At 37.8% G+C, this 25,847-nt stretch overlaps 1 protein-coding gene across 2 annotated transcripts in view; it reads left to right on the top strand.

Annotated features, from left to right (window-relative positions):
* Col24a1 (collagen type XXIV alpha 1 chain) overlaps window positions 1–25,847 on the top strand; it is a 298,351-nt gene that overhangs the window by 42,117 nt on the left and 230,387 nt on the right. For both annotated transcript variants that reach the window (XM_045137919.1, XM_045137918.1), the window contains exons 7-12: window positions 882–935; window positions 8,242–8,286; window positions 13,911–13,964; window positions 15,580–15,624; window positions 18,073–18,126; window positions 20,385–20,429. In XM_045137919.1, coding sequence (XP_044993854.1) covers window positions 882–935; window positions 8,242–8,286; window positions 13,911–13,964; window positions 15,580–15,624; window positions 18,073–18,126; window positions 20,385–20,429 — 297 coding nt within the window. The remainder of the gene's footprint in view (window positions 1–881; window positions 936–8,241; window positions 8,287–13,910; window positions 13,965–15,579; window positions 15,625–18,072; window positions 18,127–20,384; window positions 20,430–25,847) is intronic.

Raw genomic sequence — 25,847 nt, 5'->3', positions numbered from 1 at the left:
TTTTTTTTCTTTTTTGGTTTGTTGAGGTAGGGTCTTGCTGTAGCCCAGGCTGACCTGGAATTCACTATGTAGTCTCAGGGTGGCCTCAAACTCATAGCAATCCTCCTACCTCTGCCTCCCAAGTGCTGGGATTAAAGGCGTGTGCCACCATGCCCGGCCTCTACTTTCTTAAAAAAAAAAATTACTTATTTATTCATTTGAGAGAGATAGAGAGCCAAGTAGAGAGCATGGGCAGGCAGGGTCTCTAGCCACTGCAAATGAGCTCCAGACACATGTGCCACCTTGTGCATCTGGCTTATGTGGGTACTGGAGACTCAAACCCAGGTTCTTAGACTTAGCAGGCAAGTTCTTTAACTGCTAAGCCATTTCTCCAGTCCGACTTCTCTACTTCCTTAGCTGTGGGCATCACATAAGGGAAGATGCCAGCACAGTCCTGGAAATGTCCCTTCTTTGCATCCTATGAGCCCAGTCTGCTCCCCTGTGGTCCTTGAGAACCTAACAAGAGTTCTACCACATCTCAGACCTTTTCCAAAGAAAAGGAACATGCCTAGCATAGGCGGGTGGAATTTTCTTAAGGAAACTCCTCTGGATCTTTTAAATGATGGTAATTTGGGGAGTGAGGGCATTCCTAAAGAAAAGAATAACATAGGAAGAAGAGCGTAGGCATGGAGATAGGAAAATTCCAAGTGTTTCATGCTGGAAGATGTTGGAGCTCTCAGAGGAAGGCTGGAAACTTGCTCAGGAAGAAGGCTGGAAAATAAGGTGGTACTTGAGCCAGATTGTAAAGATCAGAAATGAATGTCATAGTGGCTTGATGTCCCAGGTTAAAAGCTTTTTAAAATCTTTCTTCTATGACATTAAACATTTGTTTTTATTTCCAGGGTGATCTTGGTTTTTCTGGATTAATAGGACCCCCTGGTTTGCAAGGTGAAAAGGTAAGGTGTAGTTTTACATTGCCAAGAATTGAATGTCAGGTGGCAATCTGGGGGTGGGTAACTATCATAATCTCATTTTGAAATTGCCCTTAAAACCATTGTTTTACATTCCTTTCCTCAGCAAAAGAAAATTAGACTAATTATAAGATTAGTTGTGGTAATTCAGAAAACTGATGCTTATAAAGGGTAGGATCTCAGAAGGAATAAAAGGTCCTTCAATTAATGACAGACACAAAATTCACAGGCAGGAGAAAGTTAAGGTCACTGGCAGGATATCAGTGCTTTCCCCATTTTAAAGTGTATTAAGGCAGTGACTTACCTCTGAGCCTTTGAAGTCACCTTGCAACTTTCATACACTCATAGTAAGAATCCCTTGATCATGCTATTGGATTTTTTTTTACAGTTTTCGTTTATTAGGAATAATAATCACTGCCATGCTATATCTGCAAATGTAGAAGTTGAAAAGCAGTGTGTTAGACTTTTTGTTGCTATAAAAAAAGTTCCCGAGAGAAGCAATTTAAAAGGAGAAAGAACATATCTTGGCTCATAGTTTCAGAGTTTTGGTCCATAGTCCACTGGCTCTGCTGTTTCTGGGCTGTAGTGGGAGAGAGCATTATGTCAAAGAGGGACAAAGCTGGTCACCTCATGGCAGCTAAGAATCAATGGTAAGAAAGGGCAATAGCAGGTACCCCGAGGATCCATTTCTGTGGCCACTTTTGTCATCCAGGCCCTACAACAACCTAAAATGGTACCTACCACCAGCTGTGACCCAAGCCTCAATTCATGAGCCTTTTGGTGGGTCACTTTAAATCCAGTCCGCAGGAGGAAGTATGGGAGACAGTGTTTGTAGTCACCCTATGCACATAGCTAGTCAGGTGAGTATTGCATTTTACCAGGAACACTGACCCAGCTACTATCATTCCTGCAAAATATATGTGGTACAGTTTCTAGGATTAACATAAGCTTAAATTCTCTCCTAATTGTGCAACATTTCTTTCCCCCAACCAGCCACAAACATGTTTGATTATTTATGTAAAGTGGAGACACAAAATTTTATTCCAAGGTATTAACAGTTCATATGTTCTAGGAAGACGTAGGTTGCATGTGATGCTCAGGTTATGTCTGCTTGGTTCAAATCTCACCTGCCAGTTTTTAGGTTCCATCAACCTTGAGTAGATTGCTTAACTTCCCTAAGTCTTCTTTATCTCATCTATCAAATGTGGAGGTAATTTTGCCACCTTCATAGTGAATTTTGAGGACAATAGAGTGAGATAAGGCAGGTAGTACAGGGTCAGAGGTCAGATAACTGTCTAGCCATCAAATAAATCTTAACTGTCAGCTACTTTCATGATTTGGGAAGAATTCTGACCTTCTATCATTTCCCTTAGAATTTCTGTTAAAGGACTGAATTATCACATGTTAAAAAGGGGCTTTGATCTCATTTTGCTCTTAATTTATATGAATATTTATGGATTTAGTTCTCATTCTAAACAATCATTAGAATATTCTTAATTAAACTTCCTTGAAGTTAATGGTTACACTCATGGAGACATGAAACTGCAGGGTGGTCTTTCATAGCAAAATGAGTTTTGATATTCAGTTATGAATCTCTGTAATGCTACTCAGCATGCCTCTGAATATCCATATACTCCTTAGAAAACTACCCTGACATAGCATCAAACAAATGGGATCTTGTAGAACTCCCTTGATCTTAAAGATCAATCCCTAATATCTACAGACCCAGGAAGGGACATACTAGGTCAATGAGTTGCTTTTGTGAGGAGGAGTATCTTTAACACATGATCTCAATAAAGAAATATCACCTACAGGAAAAAATAAGGTTTTGATTTGATCACTAATTCATGTTACCATTTACATTTTAAAGTTGTATTCAGTAAAAGTAGATGATAAGTTATGATCTTTTGGTCAAATTAACTAATTTGGTTCATAGTTGGGTACCACTGAGCTCACAGAATTTCTTCACCGAACCAGGATCTGTGCTAGGAGAACCTAGAATAAGGACTCATGTTAGCTATTACTGAAGTACTCCTGTTCCTTAATCTTTTCAGTTCTATCTCAAAGTGTAGGTGAAATCCTAACAAAGATAAAACATAAGCTACTTGTTTTGTAGTGAGAAATTGTATGTAAGCACAGAGATGCTAAGAGAATTGCTCAGCATCTCAGAGTTATAGCAGGATCAGGGGCTAGAGAGATAGCTCAGCAGTTAAGGGCACTTGCTTGCAAAGCCTAATGGCCTGGGTCCAACTCCCCAGAATCCACATAAAGCCAGATGCACTAAGTGGTACACAAGTCTGGAGTCTGTTTGCAGCATCAGTAGGCCCTGGTATTGCCACTGTCTCCCTCTCTCTTTCTCTCTCTCTCTATCTTTCTCAAATAAATGAGTAAAATATTTTTTAAAAAAGAGCCATAGTGGGCTGGATGGCTTAGCCGCTAAGGCATTTGCCTGCAAAGCTAAAAGACCCAGGATCGATTCCCCAGAACCCATGTTAGCCAGATGCACAAGGGGGTGCATTCATCTGGAGTTCATCTACAGTGGCTGGGGCGCACTCATCTGGAGTTCATCTGCAGAGGCTAGAGGCCTGATGTGCCCATTCTCTCTCCCTCTCTCTCTCTCCCTCTCTCTCTCTCCCCCTCCCTCCCTCTTTCTCTGTCAAATAAATAAAAATAAAAAAATTTAAAAGCCATAGCAAGTCTTAACAGAAAACTCTCTGGTCTTGAATTTAAACTATGTTGTGAATTATCATCATAGCTTACTACTAATATCAAAAGTAGCTGTTTTATTATGTACAGTATTATTTCTGCTGAACAGTTACAAATAAACCATAAAGATGAATATTATTGTCAATGCATCATAAATAAGCTCATTAGGCTGAATCATTCATTTGACTCCACAATATCTATCATTAGAATTAGGACTTAATCTAGGCCTGTTTACACAAATGACCCTCTTCTTAATTATTTTGTATAGTATTGCTTATGAATTAGTTCTTTATTAAGCAATGTTTGTTAGAATCTCATTTTTCCAGCATTTCTATCTCCAGCATGTATGTAAGAGGAAATAAGATTTTTTAATGCAAGTCAAAGGAATAGATAGAATTTTGGATGGCAGAGAATAAATGACTTCATGATGTTTTTCTCTGAGAAGTATCTGGAAATATTGAAATTCTTCTACTATAAACCAAACTTGAGTAATGTTTAATGCTAAGATGACTAAAGAGCATTATGGGGTGTACACAAAGAACTCACAAAACTTTTGAGACAAATAAACTGATATTAGTCCAAAAAGTTTTGAAAAATATAAGTAATATTGACATAGAAATAGCATAGCAAGCAAGTCAGTGACAGTATTTTGCTCAGCCTCTAATAGAATTACATTACTTGTTTTGCCTTCTCTCTTTTGGTCTTCCTCTTAAGCAATACTAATGTCTTTAACTGAGCCATATGTGTCCCTCAGGTTAGCTGTTTATGTTGCCTCAACTTAGCTACTTTCATGTAATTCTTATTTTCTTAGCAACTAAAGTATAGCTTCACTTCCCACTGTCTAAAATTTTTTCCAAAAGGCAGATAAATTGGATCCAGAGTGCATGCTGATTTGGCTAGAAGACAAGAGTTGTAATTCTGAGCTTGGATTCAAGATGAATTTTAAAATTGTTTTATAAATAACCAATCAGTTGCTATATTAAAATTGGAAGCCTGCTATGTTGCCTTGTGAGCGCATTAGCAGTGTAATCAACTGAAACTCTTTTTCTAGATTCAAGAGGATAAGCCAAATGTGAGCCGTTAAACACATCTTAGCACGAAAGCCCAACTCAGCCACTGTGAAATAAGCAGACATTTCCCAAAGGTTCTTTTATACTAGATGACTTTAATTTTGAAAAGCTTTACAGTTGATTTAATGATTATACGAATATAAGTTCTTTACCTTATTTTATTAGAATAAATTAAATTATTTTAAAAAGTCCAATATAGATACACATAGTAAAAAATTTAAAAATTCTATATAAAGTTGGAAAGGCAACATGAACTGCAAGCACCTATGGAGTCTATTGTGAATTTTCAGACACTGATAAAGTATGCAGCTTTTCACAAACCATTTAAGCAAGGACGGTGCTAGGAGCGCTAGCAATACCAAATGTCTGTGGGGAAAACAGCAAAAGAATTGAGGTTGGCAGAAAATCAATGCCTGAGGAGACAAATGTGGAGATTGCTGCTCTTCCATACCTAACTCTATAGATCATCTCTCACTGGTCCATCATTCTTGTAAAACTCTGCAGCGCTATTTTGCCTTGGCTTGGTTTCCTATCCAATGAGGTACTGAACATCAAATGCACATGCTCCTACTTAGGCACTATGATGCCACCACTCTTATCTCTGCCCTCTGTCTTTCCCGCAGATAGGGGGCAAGCTGAGAATAGGGCTGAACGCCTCCTACCCCCACATGAGGGAAGCCAGTGATGGCCAAAACAGTGCCATTGGAAGGCGGGGGGACTTTGCAAAGTTCCCTGTATCCATACATTTCCTTCAGTCTGGCTCAGATAAAAACTGAAAACACATTAGTTCAATTCATTTGGCTTAAAGTATTTCATGTTCCATAATTATTTTTAGAAATGTCTGTGTCCTCAGGATTTATTGCCTTCTGTCATTTGGCATCATTTTGAGAATTAGTCTGTTGGACCACTTTTCTATCTGTGGTTATCTATGGATCCTACTTGTTAGGGATCAAATTGTTGTTTAAAGAAGTATTCAGGCTCATATAAAATGAGATTTTAAAGCTCTATTTGTTATTAGAATTCCTGCTGAGGCAATTTTACATCACAACCAAGCTGAGATGATTCTTTAGTGTATTGGAGTATATTTTAAATCTGTTCAGAAACAGCTATAAAATTTTCCTACTGGCATTCCTTGAAGAGTGTTCTTGCCTCATTCTTTTCAGTATGACCATCAGCAAAAAGACCATGTTTGTTGTTCTAAAATGTTTTATTTCCTTATTTGCTTAATTTTACGTTTGTATTATGTGTGCAATGCTCATGCCCCATACACATACAGGCCAGAGGAAGACATCCGCCTCTGCCCCTCTTCTACCCGGTTTCCCTGAGACAAAGTCTCCATGGAACCATAAAATAGTTGAACTATAATTGAACTATAAAATATCTCCCTATTTTTCAGTTAGATGGCCTGACCAAGTAGCCACAATGTCCCTCATGTCACTGCCTCCCTCAGGACAGGGGTTGCAGGAGCATATGACCATGATTGGCTTTTTATTTTTTGGAGGCTAAGGACCAAACTCAGGTTCTCACAGCTGAACACAAGCACCCCTACCCATTAATCTCTCTAGCTTAAAATTGAATGAAAACACTATATATATTATGTCTGACTAGACATACAAATACACATATACACATGCACACACAGCTCACACACATATGTGAAAATGAAAAAAAAATGACAAGTCTAGCAGGTTTGTTATCATTAGTATGTTTTTTTTGTTTTTTTTTTTTTTGAGGTAGGGTTTCACTCTAGCCCAGGCTGACCTGGAATTCACCATGTAGTCTCAAGTGGCCTCGAACTCATGGCAATCCTCCTACCTCTGCCTCCCGAGTGCTGGGATTAAAGGCGTGAGCCACCACGCCCGGCTCTAACACAAAGTTCTTTTTATCTTCAAACTCTTACTCTTTTTTTTTTTTTTTTTTTTTTTTTAGCAGTTTTCTCGTTTTCTCTTGCTTTTGTTTTGTTTCCAAGCTGTGGCAATACCTGAGGCAGGAAGATTTACAAAGGAAAGGGGTTTCTCTAGTCTCGGTGTCCTGGAGGCTGGGAAGTCTATGAGCATGTGTCAAGCCTCCTGCTGGCCCTCGCCACTCACGCCAGAAGGCAGAGGGAAAAGCAGTGCAGGTGAAAGGCAAACAACTGAAGGGGCAGCATTGACAAAGACATGTTGCTGGGGTAGCTAATCTAGTCCATAAGAGGGAGAGCTCACTGCTGCAGGGAAAGCCTTAACTCCTAAGGACCTAATCACCCCTTAAAAGTCCCCCGCCACCATTCAGCACTGTTACACTGGGTGTCAAGTTTCCGCTGTTTGGGCAGGGACATGCCATAGACAAGCTACAGCACTTCCCAAGAGACCTCTCAACTTAACCATTTCACTATACCTTCAAGTTCAGAATCTCCAAAGTTTCTGAAATCATTTCCTTGTCTTTTTTTTTTTTTTTTGGTTTTTCAAGGTAGGGTCTCACTCTGGCCCAGGCTAACCTGGAATTAACTATGTACAGCCTCAGGGTGGCCTCGAACTCCCTGTGATCCTCCTACCTCTGCCTCCCAAGTTCTGGGATTAAAGGCATGCGCCACCACGCCCGGCTTCCTTGTCTTTCAAGTTGGCTCTTTTTTCTCTTTCGTTCATTGTGTAAGCACATCATCATTCCCCTCTCTAATCCATTAATCCAAATTTGTCTTTCCTTGTAAACCCTTCAGTGATTAACCCTGAATCAGCCCACTAAGCTATTATTTTGAAACTCTAAAACCTTGTCATTTTGCACCATATTGTTATGAATTTTTTCATATTTGACAACTATAATTTGTCTCACAATTTGAGTTATATTTTAGAATTATAACATTGGGTGTTAATGAGAGGGATTAAGATTTGATTTCAGCTCTACTACTTGGGAAAAAGGTTTGCTGCTCACTGCCTAGATCACTCTATAGGACCCCTTTTGATGAATCTGAACAGCTTCTTGCATTTGAATGGGTTCACTCACGCATCGTCACGGTGGTGACTGCATTAGAGAAACTGACTGGATATGATCCAGCTTTTCAATAATCACAAACAGATTATGCCGGAAAACATCCTGTTTCAACCTTACTGAACTAAAACCAACTTTTAAAAAGCCTTAGTAAACTTAAGTTTTATAAGAGATATGGTCTTTATTCTCTATTCAGTACTATGTTATCATGTTAGGTGATAACAAATCAGACAAATACAACTAAAAATTAACTGTTGAATTAACGATTAGTTTACTGTTAAATTAAACTCTTACTGAGGTAAAAAGTTTAAATTTAATAAGAAATAAATTATGAAAAAATTTGTATTGATGCAGTAACTAAAAGTGGTGATTAAAAAAACACAGTTTAGGGCCTTTGAATTTAGCTTAATTGTAGAGGGCTTGCCTAGCATACACAAGACTCTGGATACTGTCCCCCAGAATGGGGGTATAGGAGAAGGCAACTTAGAACCTGTGATATTTGGCTCATTCAAGTTTGTTTTTATAGCATACATTCACTTTTTTCCTTGCAGGGTCTCAAAGGACATCCAGGGCTTCCGGGACTCCGTGGTGAACAAGTAAATACTTTCTGTATAAGACTTGTGTCTTCTCCAGTGCAAATGACACACACTGAGTGAAGGACTCTATTGAGAAATGGTTTTCCTTCCCTTTTAGTTTTTCTTCTCAGTGATTTTCATTATATTTAGTGAAAATATTAAAACTTCTAATAGATAGATGTAGATTCCTTTTAAAATATTCACTGGTAATATTTCATTATCATTCATGTTTTCTGTTTGCCCAACATGTTTCATTATAGTAGTTTTTAAATTCTGTTATTCATAGGTCCATTAAAGAATGTTATAAATGTTCCCGACCCTTTCACAGAAAATATGCATACCCATACACACACCTGAAATTTTGTACAATATTTCTGACTTTTGTGTTCCCTAAAGCATAAATCATAGTTTTCTGACTTTCCATCAGGAAACGCAAAAAAATTAATAGCAGGTCAAGTTAGATTTCTATGCCACATGATCAGTTTTCTTACTAATGTTCAATTAACAAGTTCTACTAGCACACAGGTTATTATGGTAAGGGTGAGAAACCATTTGGAAGGGTAAAAAATTAGTTTTAAAGGTTAGACAACATATTTTAGAATCAATTCTTGTTTCCTGTTATATTTATTTCTTGGGAAAAAAGGAGTCAAAATTTATGTTAACTTGGAGGAACACCTAAAATCTTTTTTTTTTTTTTATTTTACTTGTGAAAACACTGTGGACATTGTAAGAAGAACCTAATTGATTTTGGGGAATTCATTTATTTCTGGAAACTTTGTGCATAACTTGGCCAGAAAACATTTATATACTCAATTATCTCATCTATGTGAGTTCTAAACCTAAGAGCTACCTGAGCCTCTATTAATTGTTAGGCTACCTTAACTACAACTTAGTGTAGAATAATTTAATTACTTACATATGTTAAATAATTAAGTGCTCAGCAACTTAAGTTGTAGTTATGTCCACATCTCTACTTTTAAAGACATGCCTATATGGTATTCTATTTTCTCCACAGGATAATCCCATTGTTTGGTTATTACTATTTTATCTTGCTAGTGAGAACCCTGAGATTGTACAGAGAAGACCCCTAAGAGCTGTTCTGGGATTCTCAGGTCGGACCAACTTGGTCCAAGTCCTAATATTGGGTGAGAAGTGAGATTGGAGCCGACTTCATAATTTACTGACCCCAGTTGCTCAAGTGAGCATACTTTTTTTAAAAAAAAAAAAATCTATTTTTAAGTGTAGAGTGAACTCAGCCATGGTGGTTTCTATTTATTTATTTTATTTTTGAGATTCTGTGATTGTCTCAGTGATTACAGGGTGTGGCTGGCTCAGAATGTGCTTTGCCTTCTAAAGACTAGGCTGGAAGCCTACTTGTTTGCTCTGATGCTAGTCTAATATAGCAGAACGTAGACAATGAGTGGAATTCTTTTGTACTTTTCCTCTGTGCAGCTGGAATGTGTTAGATCTCTACATGTGAAAATCCATTCAGAATTCAGCTGTGCTCATGTCCTACAACAGACTTGCCTTTATGTGGAGGTCAATTAACCTAAGTTAGGTAAGAACAAAGTGAGACAGGGATGTAGGTCTCAGCACCAGTCAGAGAGGTAGTAGTCTGTGTACACAAGTGTCTTCTTGATGGTCTCATGCCTTTCTATTAGCATATCCAAATGAAAAGTAAATGAATCATTGGACATAGCCTGCATATTTGGGGGTTATATGGGACATTAAGAAAGGCTTTCTAAGTATAATGAAGCAAATCAATGAAAATATGTGTACCTTAACTCATATTAGGGAGGCAACCTTGAATAGTGGTCTCTGGATATCCCCTTTCTAATTTAAATTTTGGCTTACTAGCTATGTTAGCTGCAACTGGAGACTGAACTATATGGTATTTTACTCGTCATCTGTAACATAGGAATAATAATATCTACTTTATAGGGCTTTATATGTGTACATATATATGTGTATGTATATTTACACTTTTATGCATATATAGAGAATTCAATATGTGACAGATGACAGGTACTCAATAAGCATTACAGACAAAAAATACTTTATGTGATATATATTAACAAAGAAATATTTGATATATAAAAACAGATTTTCCTTTAACCCTAGCACCCAGGAGGCAGAGGTAGGGGGATCACCTAGAGTTCAAGGCTACCCTGAGACTACATAATGAATTCCAGGTCAGCCTGAGCTAGAGTGAGACCCTACCTTGAAAAACCAAAATAAATAAAATTAAAAAAAAAACAGATTTAGAAAGTCATAGGCTATAATCACTCCATATGTTACAACAATTTCTGTATTCTTTATACCCAGAAGGCCAATGTTTGATCCTATCCCATTGAATTATCCAGTTATAATTTCTGTATCTTGATTTCTTCAAATGTGTAATGGAAAAAATATTACTTATCTCAGAGATGTAAAGCAGATGTAAAGTTATTGGCATACAAAAAAAGTTCTCAGTAAGTGGAAATTGTTAGGTCAAAAGAAAGGAGGGAAAAATGAAGAAGAAAATGAGAGAGAACAAAACTGAGAGAAATATTTTAAGAAAAGTGAGAGGAAAGTTAAAATTGTAAGCTTTTATTTGCCTTTCTCTTGGTCTGTTCTTTCACCGAATTTCCTAAATTTTTAGGAGCTCTATGAGTATTTTGGAGGTACGTTATAGAGGTACACTTTAGAAGAGGAAGACAAAAGGCTAGTCTGTTTTATTATCACTTACAAATGAGAAGCAGGAGGTGAATTTTACAATGCAAGGAATCTAGAAAACTTGCCATAATTTTCATTACTTTTTCAATTTGAAATTAAGTAAAGGCAGTTCAACACACATTCTTCTGGCATTTCCTTGGCTTAACAATTTTTTTTTTTTTTTTTTTTTGGTTGTTGTTTTGAGGTAGGGTCTCACTCTAGCCCAGGCTGACCTGGAATTCACTACGTAGTCTCAAGGCTGGCCTCAAAACTCACAGCGATCCTCCTACCTCTGCCTCCCAAGTGCTGGGATTAAAAGCGTGTGCTACCACAGGCACATTAATTCTGAATTTACTGATAAATGAGTGACTGAATAGATAAATAATATGCCAATGAAAGAAAATGCAAGAAAGCAATATGTTTTCTCATTATTCCAGCTAGTTCTTTAGTAGGTAGTTTCCTTTCTTATGCTATTAACTATAGGCTTTCATTGAGCAAATCTTGTTTGAAGCCAGAAATACTGTGTGCCAATTCCAAATGAATCTCACATGTGTCTAAGTCAGTATGGGCAGAACACTATGGTTAAGTGTTTTGTAAATACCAGAAGTTTACATTTCACAATTCTGGAGGTTGAAGGTCTAGGATCAGTGTTTCAGCATGGATGGATTCAGGATTCTGGTAAGGTCCCATTTATGTGTTTTAGACTGCTCATTTGTTCTTGCACTCACATGTAGAAAGTGGGGTAACTGGTTGTCTACTCTTTTTAAATATTTTATTTATTTATTTAAGAGAGGGAAGAAGTGAGGGAGGGAAAGAGAGAGGCAGATAGAGAGAATGGGTGTGCTGGAGCCTCCAGCCACTGCAAACAAACTTTGGCTTATGTGGGTACTGAGAAATTGAACCTGGCTCCTTGTAGGTCCCTGGATCCTGGGGGCCAAGGTTCCCCAAAGGCGTCCAGGCTGGAAGGCAGTCTCTGTGAACAGCTCGGTTTATTCAATAGGGAAATGGGTTTATAAGCAGGTGAGAACGGGAAAAGGGTCCTAAGGGGATTGGTGGGTTCAAAGGCTGCTAACCAATGTCTAGAGATGTTCATCCCAGCACATAGGGAGAGTCAGGTGATCTCCATAGTGGAGGGAAGAGGGTCACAGGGCAATGGGCCGTGTGAAGTCTGCTGGCTGATAAGGAGTTTTCTATGCAACTGGCCAAAGGTCACAGGGCTATGGGCAAAGCCTAAGTTCAGGTGTGCCAGGCTTGGAGAGGGAGTGGCCTCCTGTCGCCCAGGGGCCGGGGGATCCTTTGCCATGCCTGACCGCGCAGGTCCATCTGAAGGCTCCAGCCTGTGCCTGGCAGTGCCAGAGAGGTCGTTAGCTTCGCAAGCAAGTGCCTTAACCACTAAGTAATCTTTCCAGCCTTTAAAAAAATTTTTATTTATTTATTTATTTGCAAGGAGAAAGAGAGAAAGAGACAGAGAGAGAGAGAGAGAGAGAGAGAGAGAACATACTAGGCCCTCCTCTTGTCACTGTAAAACAACTCCAGATACATGCCCCACTTTGTACATCTGCATTTATGGGGGTACTGGGGAATTGAACCCAGGCTGTCAGACTTTGCAAGCTCCAACACCTTGACCGCTGAGCCATCTTTCCATCTGTCTATTTTTATAAGGACTTTAATACCATTCTCTAAGGATCCACCCAAATGCCCTAGTTATCTTCTGAAGACCCTACTTCTTTTTTTTTTTTAAATATTTTTTGTTCATTTTTTATTTATTTATTTGAAAGCGACAGACACAGAGAGAAAGACAGATAGAGGGAGAGAGAGAGAATGGGCGCGCCAGGGCTTCCAGCCTCTGCAAACGAACTCCAGACGCGTGCGCCCCCTTGTGCATCTGGCTAACGTGGGACCTGGGGAACCGAGCCTCGAACCGGGGTCCTTAGGCTTCACAGGCAAGCACTCAACCACTAAGCCATCTCTCCAGCCCAAGACCCTACTTCTTAAACCACTAAGCTTTACTATTTGGTTTAGGATTTCAACATGTACGTTTGGGAGAAAAATAAACATTCTATCAGTATCATCATCAAAATTTATTATGTGAATTACAAATAGACCTCTGGCACGATAAAGGTATTGATCATTTAAGATCTATTTACTTAGTCAGATTTTCTGTAAAATTATATTTGCTTTAGGAAAAAAGAGATTAGTTTTGAAGGTAAATATCCCTCTTGTTGTTTTTCATAAACTAATATCAAACAATGAAGTGTTCCGAGCCAACTGATAAAAATAAATCCAAAGATTATACTGCTTATTAAGAAATGTAGGGCTGGGGAGATGGTTCCGTGGTTAAAGGTGCTTTCTTGCAAAGTCTGACAGCTTGGGTTCGATTCCCCAGGTCCCATATGGGATAGACAAAGTGGTACAAGCATCAGCAGTTCTTCCCCTCTCTCCTCACAATTAAAAAAAAAATGCTGTTGCTCCAGGAATAGCACCATCACCTCTAGCTGGGCATGGTGGTGCACACCTTTAATGCAGAGGGAGGAAGACCACCTTAAGTTGGAGGCCAGCCTGGGACTACACAGTGAATTCCAGGTCCGCGTGGGCCAGAGAGCCTACCTCGAGACCCTTCCACCCAAAATGTAGCAGCTCTTCCTCTGTAATATTTTTTTCTTTAGATAGATAGCAATGGATTTTGACCCCTTTGATTTAATAATCAATATCTCACTTAGGACCCTAGTCAAGCAGATCTCTTTTTAAATTTGGAGATGTCTCATTCCCCTTCAAATAATGATTTCAATATGATATGAAAAAGGTACAGGGCTTAGTAATTTTATGGGAAAAAGGTCTTTCCAATTTTGGGTATTATAAATATACTATGTATATTTATAATATAATGTATATGTACATGTCCTTTAATCTCCACTGGATTTGTTATATTGTAATTTTTATTTCCATTTCAGGGACTTCCAGGATTCTCTGGTAATATTGGCTCACCTGGCTACCCTGGCAGGCAGGTGCAGTAACTATATTTACAGTTCTCCTCTTTATTAACACATGTATATTCTGATACTGGGAGTTCATGTTCAAATTAGAGTTGCTTTAGTTTTATTAAATGATGCATTACTCACAGAGAAATAATTTTAAAATTTAATGTAAATATCAAATTTTTTACTGCATAAAGTTTTGTTTGAAATGAAAATGTCTCTTTTGAGGTAATATGCAATGGAACTGTCAAAGTTAAATTGTCCAAGAGTTTAATAACATCTTAGAACAGCCCCATGTTGACGTTTTACTATTGCCATTGACTGGTGTTAAAGGCTCTATAGTGAGCACTCTATAATGACACATTGTAAGTCCTCGGGAAATTTGTGGTACTACCTGTACCACTACCTGATACTTGCATCTGAATGGAATGAAGCTTCTTGTATAATTTAAAAAATTCATTCTACTCATTTCATGTGTAATTTCCTTCTAATTTCTTTCTCTAATTACTTCACATAGACTAACAATCAAGTTTCTCCAGATTTCCATGAAATTATTATCTCTCGAGTGAATTAATCAAATGCAGAAAGCTGTGTTTATCCTGATTATCCTCACGAATAAGGGAAATGAAAAGTCAACAATGAATCTGTTGTTGAAAAAATTCAATTTTTAGGCATTTACAATGTCCAGAGGTAGTGTTTATTATATTCTCACCATCAATTGATGGCATGTGTCAACAGGAAAATAAAATTTGAACACTTGAGCATATGGCTAGTGAAGTTTAAAATGTATCCATGTCTTAAAAACATACCAGAATATATTTTAGAATAAGTTAGAATAACTGTCTAAAACAATGTGGATAAGCTTCTAATGAGAAATAATTTAACTAAAAAAAGTTTCTTGTGGGCTGGAGAGACGGCTCAGCACTTAAGATGCTTCCAAAAGCCTAACAACCCTGGTTCAATCCCTGGTACCCACATAAATCCAGATTCCCAGAAGGGTGTATGCATCTGGAGTTTGTTTGCAGTAGCTGGAGGCACTGGTACATCAGTTCTCCCTCCCTCCCTCCCTCCCTCCCTCCCTCCCTCCCTCCCTCCCTCCCTCCCTCCCTTCCCCCGCCTCTCTCTCTCTCTTTGCTTGCAAATAAATAAGTAGTAACAAAAGGTTTGTTGTGCCTGAAAAAAATGTGTTAACAGGCTATGTTTGCATAACTGAAATACATTTATGTACACATTATTTGCAATGCCTCCTTGGTTCTGAAATTCTTTGAATATTTGTAATATCTTTAGGTATAAAGCATTATAAATTTTGAAAATGATACCTCTTTATATTTCTGAATATGCTTTATATTTCTAATCTTTTGTTAACTCTTTAAAAGTACTATGGCATGGGTTGAAGAGATATCTTAGCAGTTAAGGCGCTTGCCTGCAAAGCCTAAGGACCCAGGTTCAACTCCCCAGAACCCATGTAAGCCAGACACACAAGGTGCAACATGTGTACAAGGTGATTCATGCATCTGGAGTTCAATTGTAGTGGCTGGAGGCCCTGGCACACCAATTTTCTCCCTCTCTCTCTCTCTCTCTCTCTCTCTCTCTCATAAGATAAAAAAAAGTACTGTGGCATGATGACATCCTCTGTTTACCTTAGGGATTAGCTGGACCAGAAGGCAATCCAGGTCCTAAAGGTGTATGGGTAAGTAATCATTTTCATCAATTTGTTATGTATGTTCACATAAAAGTAGAATGAAGCATGCAAAGTCTGCTATTTTCACTTTTATGGCTGTAGAAGCCTACATTTATGCATTTTATTAACAAAATAGAAATGAATACATCAGTTATTTAAACAACATTTGCAATAATTATGCTGCATTCTTTTAATTCAACTTTAGCATATTTTTTGTTAAAAATATTTTATTTATTAATATATTTGCAAACATAAATATGCAGACAGAGAGAGTGGTAGAGTGGGCCCACTAGGGCCCCTAGACCCTACAAACGAACTCCAGATACATGTGCCACTTGGTCCATTTGTGCATAAGCTGTGTGGTTACTGGGGACTCAGACCTGGGTCATCAGGCTTTATAGGCAAATGTCTTAAGTGCTGAGCCATGTCTCCAGCCCACCATGCGTTTTCTTTACGTTACCATCAGTCCTGTAGAAGTAGGTGGACTGGTCTGCCATCCACATTTTCCAGATAAGGAAAAAGCAGCTGAGAAAGTTAGCTTTGACTGTCACCATTGGCTGCAACTAGAATCAAATCGCCATTAGCTCAATTCTTTATCCTTGCAGTGAGTAAAAATATAATGGGGAAAGACCATGGTTCATTTTGTTTGTTGGTTTGTTTGTTTAGAAACTACACTAAAATGGACAGGCTGGCTTGGGTTTAAACTGGTGGTAGAACATGATCTATGGAGGCCAATGGACCAACCAGATTCTGGGACCCTTATTCTCTGTGCCTTTAGATGTAATTGACCTGGGCCTCGTCTTTCCTATGTAATAGAAATGATGAACTTGCCTTTCACTTAAATCACGTTAACTGTGATGATTAAATGAGATTCCCATTCTCAAAGTCCAGGGACTAGCATAGGGCAGGGATAACTACCCGAGTCTACAGTTATTTGAGTCTGAGAGCTTCTTATGGGCATGAGCTAATAACAATACATGAGTGGCAAAATATATTTGACATTATAGAGCTATTTTGGACTCATTTTCTCTTTCTGCATCAATGACTTATATAACTTTGAGATCGTTATACCATTTTGCAGTGTAATATATATGCACATGTATATATACATATATATATATACATATATACATATATATACATATATATATATATACATATATATATATCCATATATATATATATGCCATTATTGTTGTTCTTTTCTTCCCTTTTGTACCAAAAATTGCTACCTAGGCCATATCCCTTTTATATTGTGTTTCAGGTTTTGACAACTAAGTTTAAAAAACATTTGTTAAAATCACAGATCTCAATTTTTCTGATTTAGTCTTTAATGAGACAGTTTGAGAGATTATACCAAAATCCCCCAGTAGCACCAGGTGGGAGGGAGAGAGAGAGAAACAGAGGGAAAAAAATGGAAGGAGAAGTAACTAATTTTGTTGTTTTTTCAAAGCAGGATCTCACTCTAGCCTAGGCTGACCTGGAATTCATTATGTAGTCTCAGGGTGGCGTTGAACTCGCAGAGATCCTCTTACCTCTGCCTCCCAATTTCTGGGATTAAAGATGTGTGTCACCACGCTCGGCAGAAGTAACTGATTTAATTTTTCTCTTTATTTTTTTGGCTAGTGCTGCGATTATTCTTAAGTAGCTCCTGTGTCTCCACTTGCTATAATTGCTCATCTTGAAATAGGCTTTCCCTAGTCTCTGCTGATTCAGGGCTCACTTGCTTTAGCGTTATCTCAAGGGCACCCCTGCCATATTGGAAGGGATCTTTGTCTGACTTCTTTTTTTCAATATGTACGTTGTGTGTGTGTGTGTGTGTGTGTGTGTGTGTGTGTGTGTGCTTGTGAGCACACACATGTGGGTGCTCATGCATGTGTGTATACATGCAGAGGCCAGAGGTCAGTATCAGGTGTCTTCATCAGTTTTTGTCCATCTTATTTTGTGAGATAAGGTTCTCGCTGAATCTAGAATTTACTGAGCCAGGAGACCCGTAAATCTGAGGGACCCTCCTGTCTCCATCTCCCCTGTCCTGGGATTACAGGTGTGTCCACGATGCCCGCTTTTACATGAATGCTGGGTATCCAAACTCAGGTCCCTGGGTTTGTCTTTTCCCTCTGAGCCCTCTCCCATCCCCTTTATATACTTCTTGGAGTCTTTTCATACTTCCTGTCTGGCTTACATTTTAGTAAGTTCTATGAACAGTCTATTTTTCTGACCACTATAACAACTCAGTGAAAGTCTTGTTGGTTTTTATTAGCTGTTATATCATTTAATCAATACAAAGATTGATGTGTAACTTTTGAAAGAAAAGCAAAAATGTGAGGGAAAGTTATTAATATTTTTAATTTTTCAAATTGAATATTAATATATGTAGCACTCTAAGCATGTTTACTTAAAATTATCGGTGGTGTGGATATTCAAGTGAAATAATGTAGACTATTTTGTTGCTTTAAGGGTTTTATTGGTCCTCCTGGAGAAGCAGGACAACCTGGACCTGAAGGAGAAAGGGTAAGGCTGTTTTCTTCAGATTTTACTTCTGAAGTGGTCTCCTTACGATAATGAATGGCAGGGATCATATCCTCAGATAGCAGTCACATTGTGTGAGCAAGTGAAGTCTAAGAAAAATCAGCTGCTAGAAATGTAATTAGACTTTTCCTAAACTTACTGACATTTTTGTAGGTAGCATGATATAAATATATATGGTTAAACGTTTAAATTCAAATTTTAAAAATATGTGTTAAATATTAAATTGTTGAATTATGGAATTTTTACTTCAAAATTCATTAATTTTAATTTGAATATAAATTCTTGACAGGTCATGTGTTTGGGGGAATGTCATCTCAAGAGATATATTTTCTTTAATTTAACAAGGAACACAACTGCTCGTAAATGAACATATTTATGAATAAAGATGAGCCTTTGCATAATGAGTTTTAATACATAAAATGGTTAATCAGATACTGAGATCTGGCAATGTGGTCTCGCCATAATTAGTATTATATGCTGTCTAATGATTTCTACATGCATTTATTCATTTATATTCAGTATTAATGTACAAAAATAAAAGTAAATGATATTAGTACATTGTAACAAAAGTTGAAATTAGAGAACATAGGCACTTAAGCCTTTATTCCAATCATTATAAGAATATAGATCAGGTCAAAACTTTTATTTCTAGAAAGTGAATTTTGAAAATGAAAATAAACCATATTATTCTTTTCTAAATGTTTTTCTCAAATATGTAGTTTTTTTGAGTGAATCAGTTAAATAATGGTTTGTGTAATTAACTGTGATACCCCAACAGAGAGGGGATGTTCAGAGCCCTTAAATATGCTAAATAACAATGAGAATGTCCAGTCCTTGGTGAAATCAGATGATTTTCCCATTATGCACCTAGCAATTCATTTCTTCTGGCAGCAACTTTTGCCAACACTCATATTGCATCAAATGTGATATAGCAAGCAGAAGATATATCTATGCAGAGAAGTAAGGAGGTCCTTCTTGATCCAAGGCCACCCTTCTCTTTATTAAGTGTTCACCATATGGTATAGTTTAGCCTCAAACTCGGTGCTTTTGCCTCCACCTCCTGAGTAGCTGGGCATATAGCTGTGTGTCCCTGTACCTAGCTGATAGATTGCTGAGTACCCGAGTCTTCCAAAGGATTGTTACCTCAAAGTGATCATTCTATCAAGCAGGATGATTTAGGCAGCAGTTAACAGAAAATTCCAACTCAAAGTGGCTTAAAATAGTGAAATATTAATAAGTATGATGCTGATGGCAACAGTACAGTTATCAAAATGAAGGACATTATGCAGACATTTATGCAATTTAACTTCTGTAATGCCCATCACATCTATGGTACTATTATCATTCGAGGTATTGATTAAGAAAATAAGGCCCATGGGCTGTAGAGATGGCTCAGTGGTTAAAGGCACTTTTCTATAAACCCTAATGATCTGGGTTCCATTCCCCAGTACCCATGTAAAACCAGAGGTACACGGTGGTGCATGCATCTGCCGTGGCAGGAGGTCCTAGCATTCCCATTCATTCTCATTTTCTCTTTCTCTAAATAAATAAATATTGAGCATATGCAGAGAAGGTAGCTTGCCCCTGAATGTATGTAGATAATTGGTGTCAAGTTGGAATCTGGTGACAGTTGCTCTGTCTCCAAAGCCTGGGTGTTAAAGTATTTATGCCCCACTTCTATTTCTTATGTGATCAGAAATCCAAAAGTTTGGTGCTATCTAGGAAGAAAATGACCTTGAGCATAGTGATATCATCCTCCTATCTGCCTTGCCTTACCAAAAACTGGTTTCTCATAAATCTGGAAGATGACAGTACAGGGGTTAAATTAACTTTGTTTATAGCCAAGTGGAGGTGGGGGGGAGGTGAGGGGGCAACAGAGATGAAAACATCCTGTTTTTGCTGTAGAAAATAAGATATTCTTGTTTGTCTGCTTTGCAATTATTGGTAGTGTGCCTGTATACTTCTGCACAAATAACTATTCTCACCAGTTAGAAGCAGGACCCCATTTGGAAGTCTGGATGGGAGGTACTCCTGAATGAAACCTGGAATCTATTTTTGGAGAAGGGAAGGGGCTACTTGGCAAGATGAACATGTTGAAGCTTTTCTGAACACCGTACTAGTTTAGAGGACAAGTTAGCTCTGGTTTTGATATTTCATTAATACATATTCACAGGAAACAATCTGGAATATCCAATGCATTCATTCGAGAAATGTTTGCTTTTCACTTTTCTGTATTCCAGGGCATTCCTGGGATCCGTGGGAAGAAGGGCATAAAGGGAAGACAGGTAACTTGATTACCCTTCCTTGAGGCTCATTGTAGAGTGGTGTAAACTAATTTTGTCTGTATTTCTAACTTCTTAGAATATTGATGTCTTTTGTGTCTTTGTGGCTAGTGTCCCCATAAGAGGTGTTGTTCAACAGTTTCATTTTTGCCACTTTCGTAGGATACCAACTAATACTTGGGACTCTAGGGGAAAATTTAGACTTAAATATAACTCAAAATGTAATATGTCTAATGCATTAACTACACAAGCAGAAAGGGATGATTATCTTCATGGTAAGGAACTAAAATATTGCAGAAAATACATGAACAATTAAAGGCATAAGTGAACACAGTTCCAGCCCAACCTTACATGACTGCATGGTTTAGCTTCCACTTCATGACCTACAATTTATTGAAATGGCTGTTTCAGGTGAGAGCCTCGAGACACATGGCTTACAACTTCTTGTCTTTTCAGATTTTAAAAATCAAACCAAGCCGGGCGTGGTGGGGCACGTCTTTAATCCCAGCACTTGGGAGGCAGAGGTGTGAGGATTGCCATGAGTTCGAGGCCACTTGAGACTACATAGTGAATTCCAGGTCAGCCTGAGCTAGAGCAAGACCCTACCTCAGAAAACAAAACAAAACAAAAAGCCAATTGAATTTTACTATGTAATACAGTAATTTCAAACATGGGAGAAAAGTTGATACTACCTAATATAATACCTTATTACCTAACAAATGAGGGAACTGGCTAGAGAGGCAGGTCACATTGTCCTGATTACACTGTATGGATCATGAATTGGCCACCTTCCTTCTGTGTGTGGTGTTATTTTTATAAATTTTGTTTTGTTCATTTTTTTTATTTATTTGAGAGTGACAGAGACAGAAAGAGGCAGATAGAGAGAGAGAGAATGGGCACTCCAGGGCCTCCAGCCACTGCAAACAAACTCCAGATGCATGCGCCCCCTTGTGCATCTGGCTAACATGGGTCCTGGAGAATTGATCCTTGAACTGGGGTCCTTAGGCTTCACAGGCAAGCGCTTAACCACTGAGCCATCTCTCCAGCTCCTATGTGTGGTGTTATTTTGATTCAAAGGGAGGCTTTAGGGCGTGTGTATTAAATGCTATTCTATAGTCTATGAGGAGCAAAATTGAGTTTTTGTTATAGCTTCGCTTAAAATTTTGGTACACTTGAATAAAATCTTGACAATGATATTGAAAGTGTTAAGATAAAACCAGCAAAGCGGGAAGAAACTTGGAATAAAGCTAGTTTCCCGCCTTCACAATTGGCCTTAAAGCTCAAGTGATAACAAGCAGGAAGGAAATTGCCACAACCATCATTCCTTAAAAATTCTGAGCACTGTTCTGTTTAACTAAACTCTATTAGACAGGGATATGTTGATATGTTCTTTACATGGTAGCCTCCTCCATGCACAAACCTCAGCAGAAATGACTTTCTGTTTATCATCTGTCATAATTCTAATCAAAATGTAAAATTGAAACCTGTTCAAATTTGTCAATTCTAGTCTCAACTTTATTCTTTAAAAAATATGTATCTATATTTATATATGTATGTGTGTATGCATGTGCACATATGCATACCATGGTCTTTTGCCAAAGTAAATTAATGGCCATTAGGCTTTACGTGGATAGCTGAGGAATTTAGGTTGGCCTGGAAGGCTTTGCAAGCAAGCTCCTTTAACCACTGAGCCACCTCTCCAGGCCCCATTTTCATTATTCACATCTTTATTCCATGCCTTCTATTCCTTTCCATTGTACTCCTATCAATGTTTATTTCAATAAACAAAGTAAGAAAATAATTTATAATAGCATCTAATTTTCAATGCTAAAAATGTTACTTTGCCCATTAATACTGAGCAGCAATGGTAAAATTGTAGATATCGGTGAGCAAACCAAGTATTTTCTAAAGCTCATCCTATATTCCTTTGACAACCACTAACTTAATTAGTATCGTTGATCTTCTACAGATATTAACCAAGGACATATGTTTCTACTTTCCTACTTTATAATGAATTATAAAATTATCCAGGAAGATTTATACACAACTTCTGGTTTCTTACTCCTTAGAGTGTTATAAAATTATGCAACAGGATTTTATTAAATTCAAATTGAGAGTTCAAGAAAGCTGTAGGAAGATGTTGAATGAAATGATTCCTCAGATCCTTTCTTCTATTGCTTTAAAATATGTACATTGGTAATAGGTTTCAATTCTTAGAATTATATTTGAAAAGCACATGTATCCAAGTTTTCCTAATTTTTGTAATAAAATATCTGTTTGATACTGAGCTATACTGTGCATGTGATACATAAATTGCTACCACAAAATGATTTAGTCATATTTATAATGAAAATATGAGTAGTTAGTATAAGATGTCATTTAATTCACACATCAGTTATTACAAGACCGACCTCAGATTCTGTCCCAGAATACTGTTCTATCACTTGTTCATTGTAAATGAACTTATTTTTAAGAAACTTTGACATTAAGAGGATACATGCTAGCTATATGCAATGCATGACAGGATATGTGCATCCTAATTTAGACAATTAAAATCCAGGACAAGCATAGCTATCCATTAGTATTCTGTGAGAGAAAGAGGGGAGGTTCATTTGTCAATGTTTTAAGTGGAAAATATTCTGAGTGAAATATCAATATGGCCATTTTCTCTTGGTAACTTGTTATATTATACAATTATTTGTTATTATGTGTGGAAATTTAGCCGTGGATTAAGATCAGGGTAGATAACATAAAGGGAAATTCAAAGATTTTGTAGGTACTCCCAATGAGAATAAGTATACAGCAATAAGCCTAGTGTGGGTTTAGGTAGGGTCTGGATTCTCTTTTGAGGAAACGTGAAAAGTGAGGTGGGTGCTGTGTACCAACTGGGCCATTTTATAAATGAGAGAAAGGAAGTTTCCAGTTTTCAGAACAGCAGTACAAGGTGATGGCCAATCTTTAAGAACAAGACAGACATGACTCTGAGAATGGGAGGCCCAGTGAGTGAGACCTGAACTCAAGTCCTACTGAAGTCCCTCACCAGGTCCAGCTATGAGGATAAGCGTGACCTTTGATGTGTGGGTGTCCTCGCTGTAAGGAAAGAAGGCTGCAGAGAGAGCGAGTGCCACATAGCCTTTCACAAGCCAGCCTTGGCCACAGGGATCCTGTTTCATCCTGGGAGGATTTCAAATGCCAAATTCTTTGGTAATACATGTTCATTAGTAGACTGTATCAAGGTTATCCGGACACTTTATTTTAGCATTTCTAACCCTAGACAAGTTTAGTCTGATCTCTTTCCATTATGTAGGCTTGGAAAAAGATGTATTTATATATCAGTAATATTTATTAGTGTATTTTTTTCTTTTTTTTATTTAGTTATTCAGGGTAGGGTTTCACTGTAACCCCAGCTGACTTGGAATTCATGATGTAGTCTCAAGATGGCCCTGAACTCACAGTAATCCTCCTACTTCTGCCTCCCAAGTGCTGGGATGAAAGGTGTTATTATTTTTAAATATTTTATTTATTTATTTGAGAGACAGAGAAAGAGGCACACATGAGAGAGAGATAGAGAGAGGGAGGGAGGGAGATAATGGGTAGACCAGGGCCTCCAGCCACTCCAAACAAACTCCAAGCACCTTAACTGCTAAGCTATGACTATTTCTATTATCACTGCCTCATAATTTTTACTTATGTCTACTTTAGATTGGATGTTTTTCAGTATTTTAAAACTTTATTTGAGAGAGAGAAAGTGAACAAGTATGGGCACCCCAGGGCTGCTTGTCTTTGCAAACAAACCCCAAACCCGAGTTCCACAATATGCTGACTTTATATGGATACTAGGAAATGAAATCCAGACTGGCAGACTGTAAAATCATGCCTTTAGCTGATGAAGCATCTCTCCAGCCCCTTGGATAAGTTTTGATACAAATAAGAATATATTCTCCAGAAGTATCTAGCATTATTTTATTTACTCATTTATTTAAGATGTATTTTATTTATTTATGAGGCTTCTTTGAGGAAGGCTGTCATTCTAACCCAGGCTGACCTCAAACTCACTCTGTAGCCCAAAGGGACCTTGAACTCACAGTGATCCTTCTACCTCAGCCTCTGATGTGCTGGGATTAAAGGCATGTGTCACCATGCCTGGTGAGTACTGCCTTATTTTTTTAAAAAAATTCTGTACTATGAGGTCAGCATAACTGTTGGTTACTCATTTTAATCCTCATATTTTCCTAATTATTCTATATGCATTGCTTTGGACTTTCTTTGTAGAGTTAGAAAATAATCTTATATTGGACATGGAGCAAGAAGTTCTCCATTGATTCAAATCTCATCAAAGTAAAAACTAAGAGGCTGTTGAGAGGTCAACACTGGAACAGATTGCTATCAAGGTCTCCAATTTCACAGGAACATTTTGTAAGCAAGAGGAGAAGGAGTATAAGAGTCACAATGTGCATAGGCATGCTTTGGGGTGCTGTCCTCCCAACATGAATTGACTGGTTCATTCATGAACCTACAGTGGTTACCAATACCCCCACAAGCCAGCATGTTTCTGAGCCCATCAACATTTTGACATGGAAGGCAGAGGATCACAAAGAATGAGATAACAAAACAGAGGAACGACTACCTTGAAAGAGTTGGTGTTAAGTTCTCAGGGGACAAAACGTGGGAGAGGGGACAAACAGGGATAATGTGATGGGAACATGGTCAAATTACTGTATGTTCATATGTTAAAGTCTACCATAAAAATCCCCTATTTTTAAAGATATTTAAATATACTACCAAGTATGTATGGGTGATCTTAAATAGTAACACCACCTATGTATTCAAGCTCGGAGAGTATCATCCCTTGCATATAATGTTTGATAACAGCTATGTTTTATAACAATACCATTGTTAGACTCAAGCAAGAGAGAAACTTTCTCTGGAATATGCATTTCAAAAGGCTCTGCCTATCACACAATAAATATTCTGAAATAATAGTTGAGTGATTATGTCACTCTGACTCAGCACATAACCTTGCCTCAGTATGCCCTACAGTGTTAGACGCCTGCTGTTGCTACTATACTTTAGTTCCCTATTACTTATGACAAATATCAGCTATTTGAAAAAACACCCTCATATATGTATATAAATCTTTCTTGAGTTGTGAATTTAGGAATGATTTATCTGGGTGGTTGTGGTTCATAAGATATTGACACAATGTTCTTTTAATAAAAATATTATCTGTCCCATCTATAGCCACATATAACGTATGCTTCAGTGGCATCCATTATATTGCTTCATAAAAACAAGAAATGACTAGGTTTGATAGAAATTATTTCAAAAGTTTTCAGGCATGTGGTTCAGGCCTATAATCCCAGCAATCAAGAAACTGAGACTCAATATAAGTTCAAGGCCAGCCTGGGCTACAGAGTAAGT

The sequence above is a fragment of the Jaculus jaculus genome, chromosome 19 (genome assembly GCF_020740685.1).
Source record: "Jaculus jaculus isolate mJacJac1 chromosome 19, mJacJac1.mat.Y.cur, whole genome shotgun sequence".
In the NCBI taxonomy this organism is placed as follows: domain Eukaryota; kingdom Metazoa; phylum Chordata; class Mammalia; order Rodentia; family Dipodidae; genus Jaculus; species Jaculus jaculus.
This window is presented reverse-complemented; position numbering and strand designations above follow the sequence as displayed.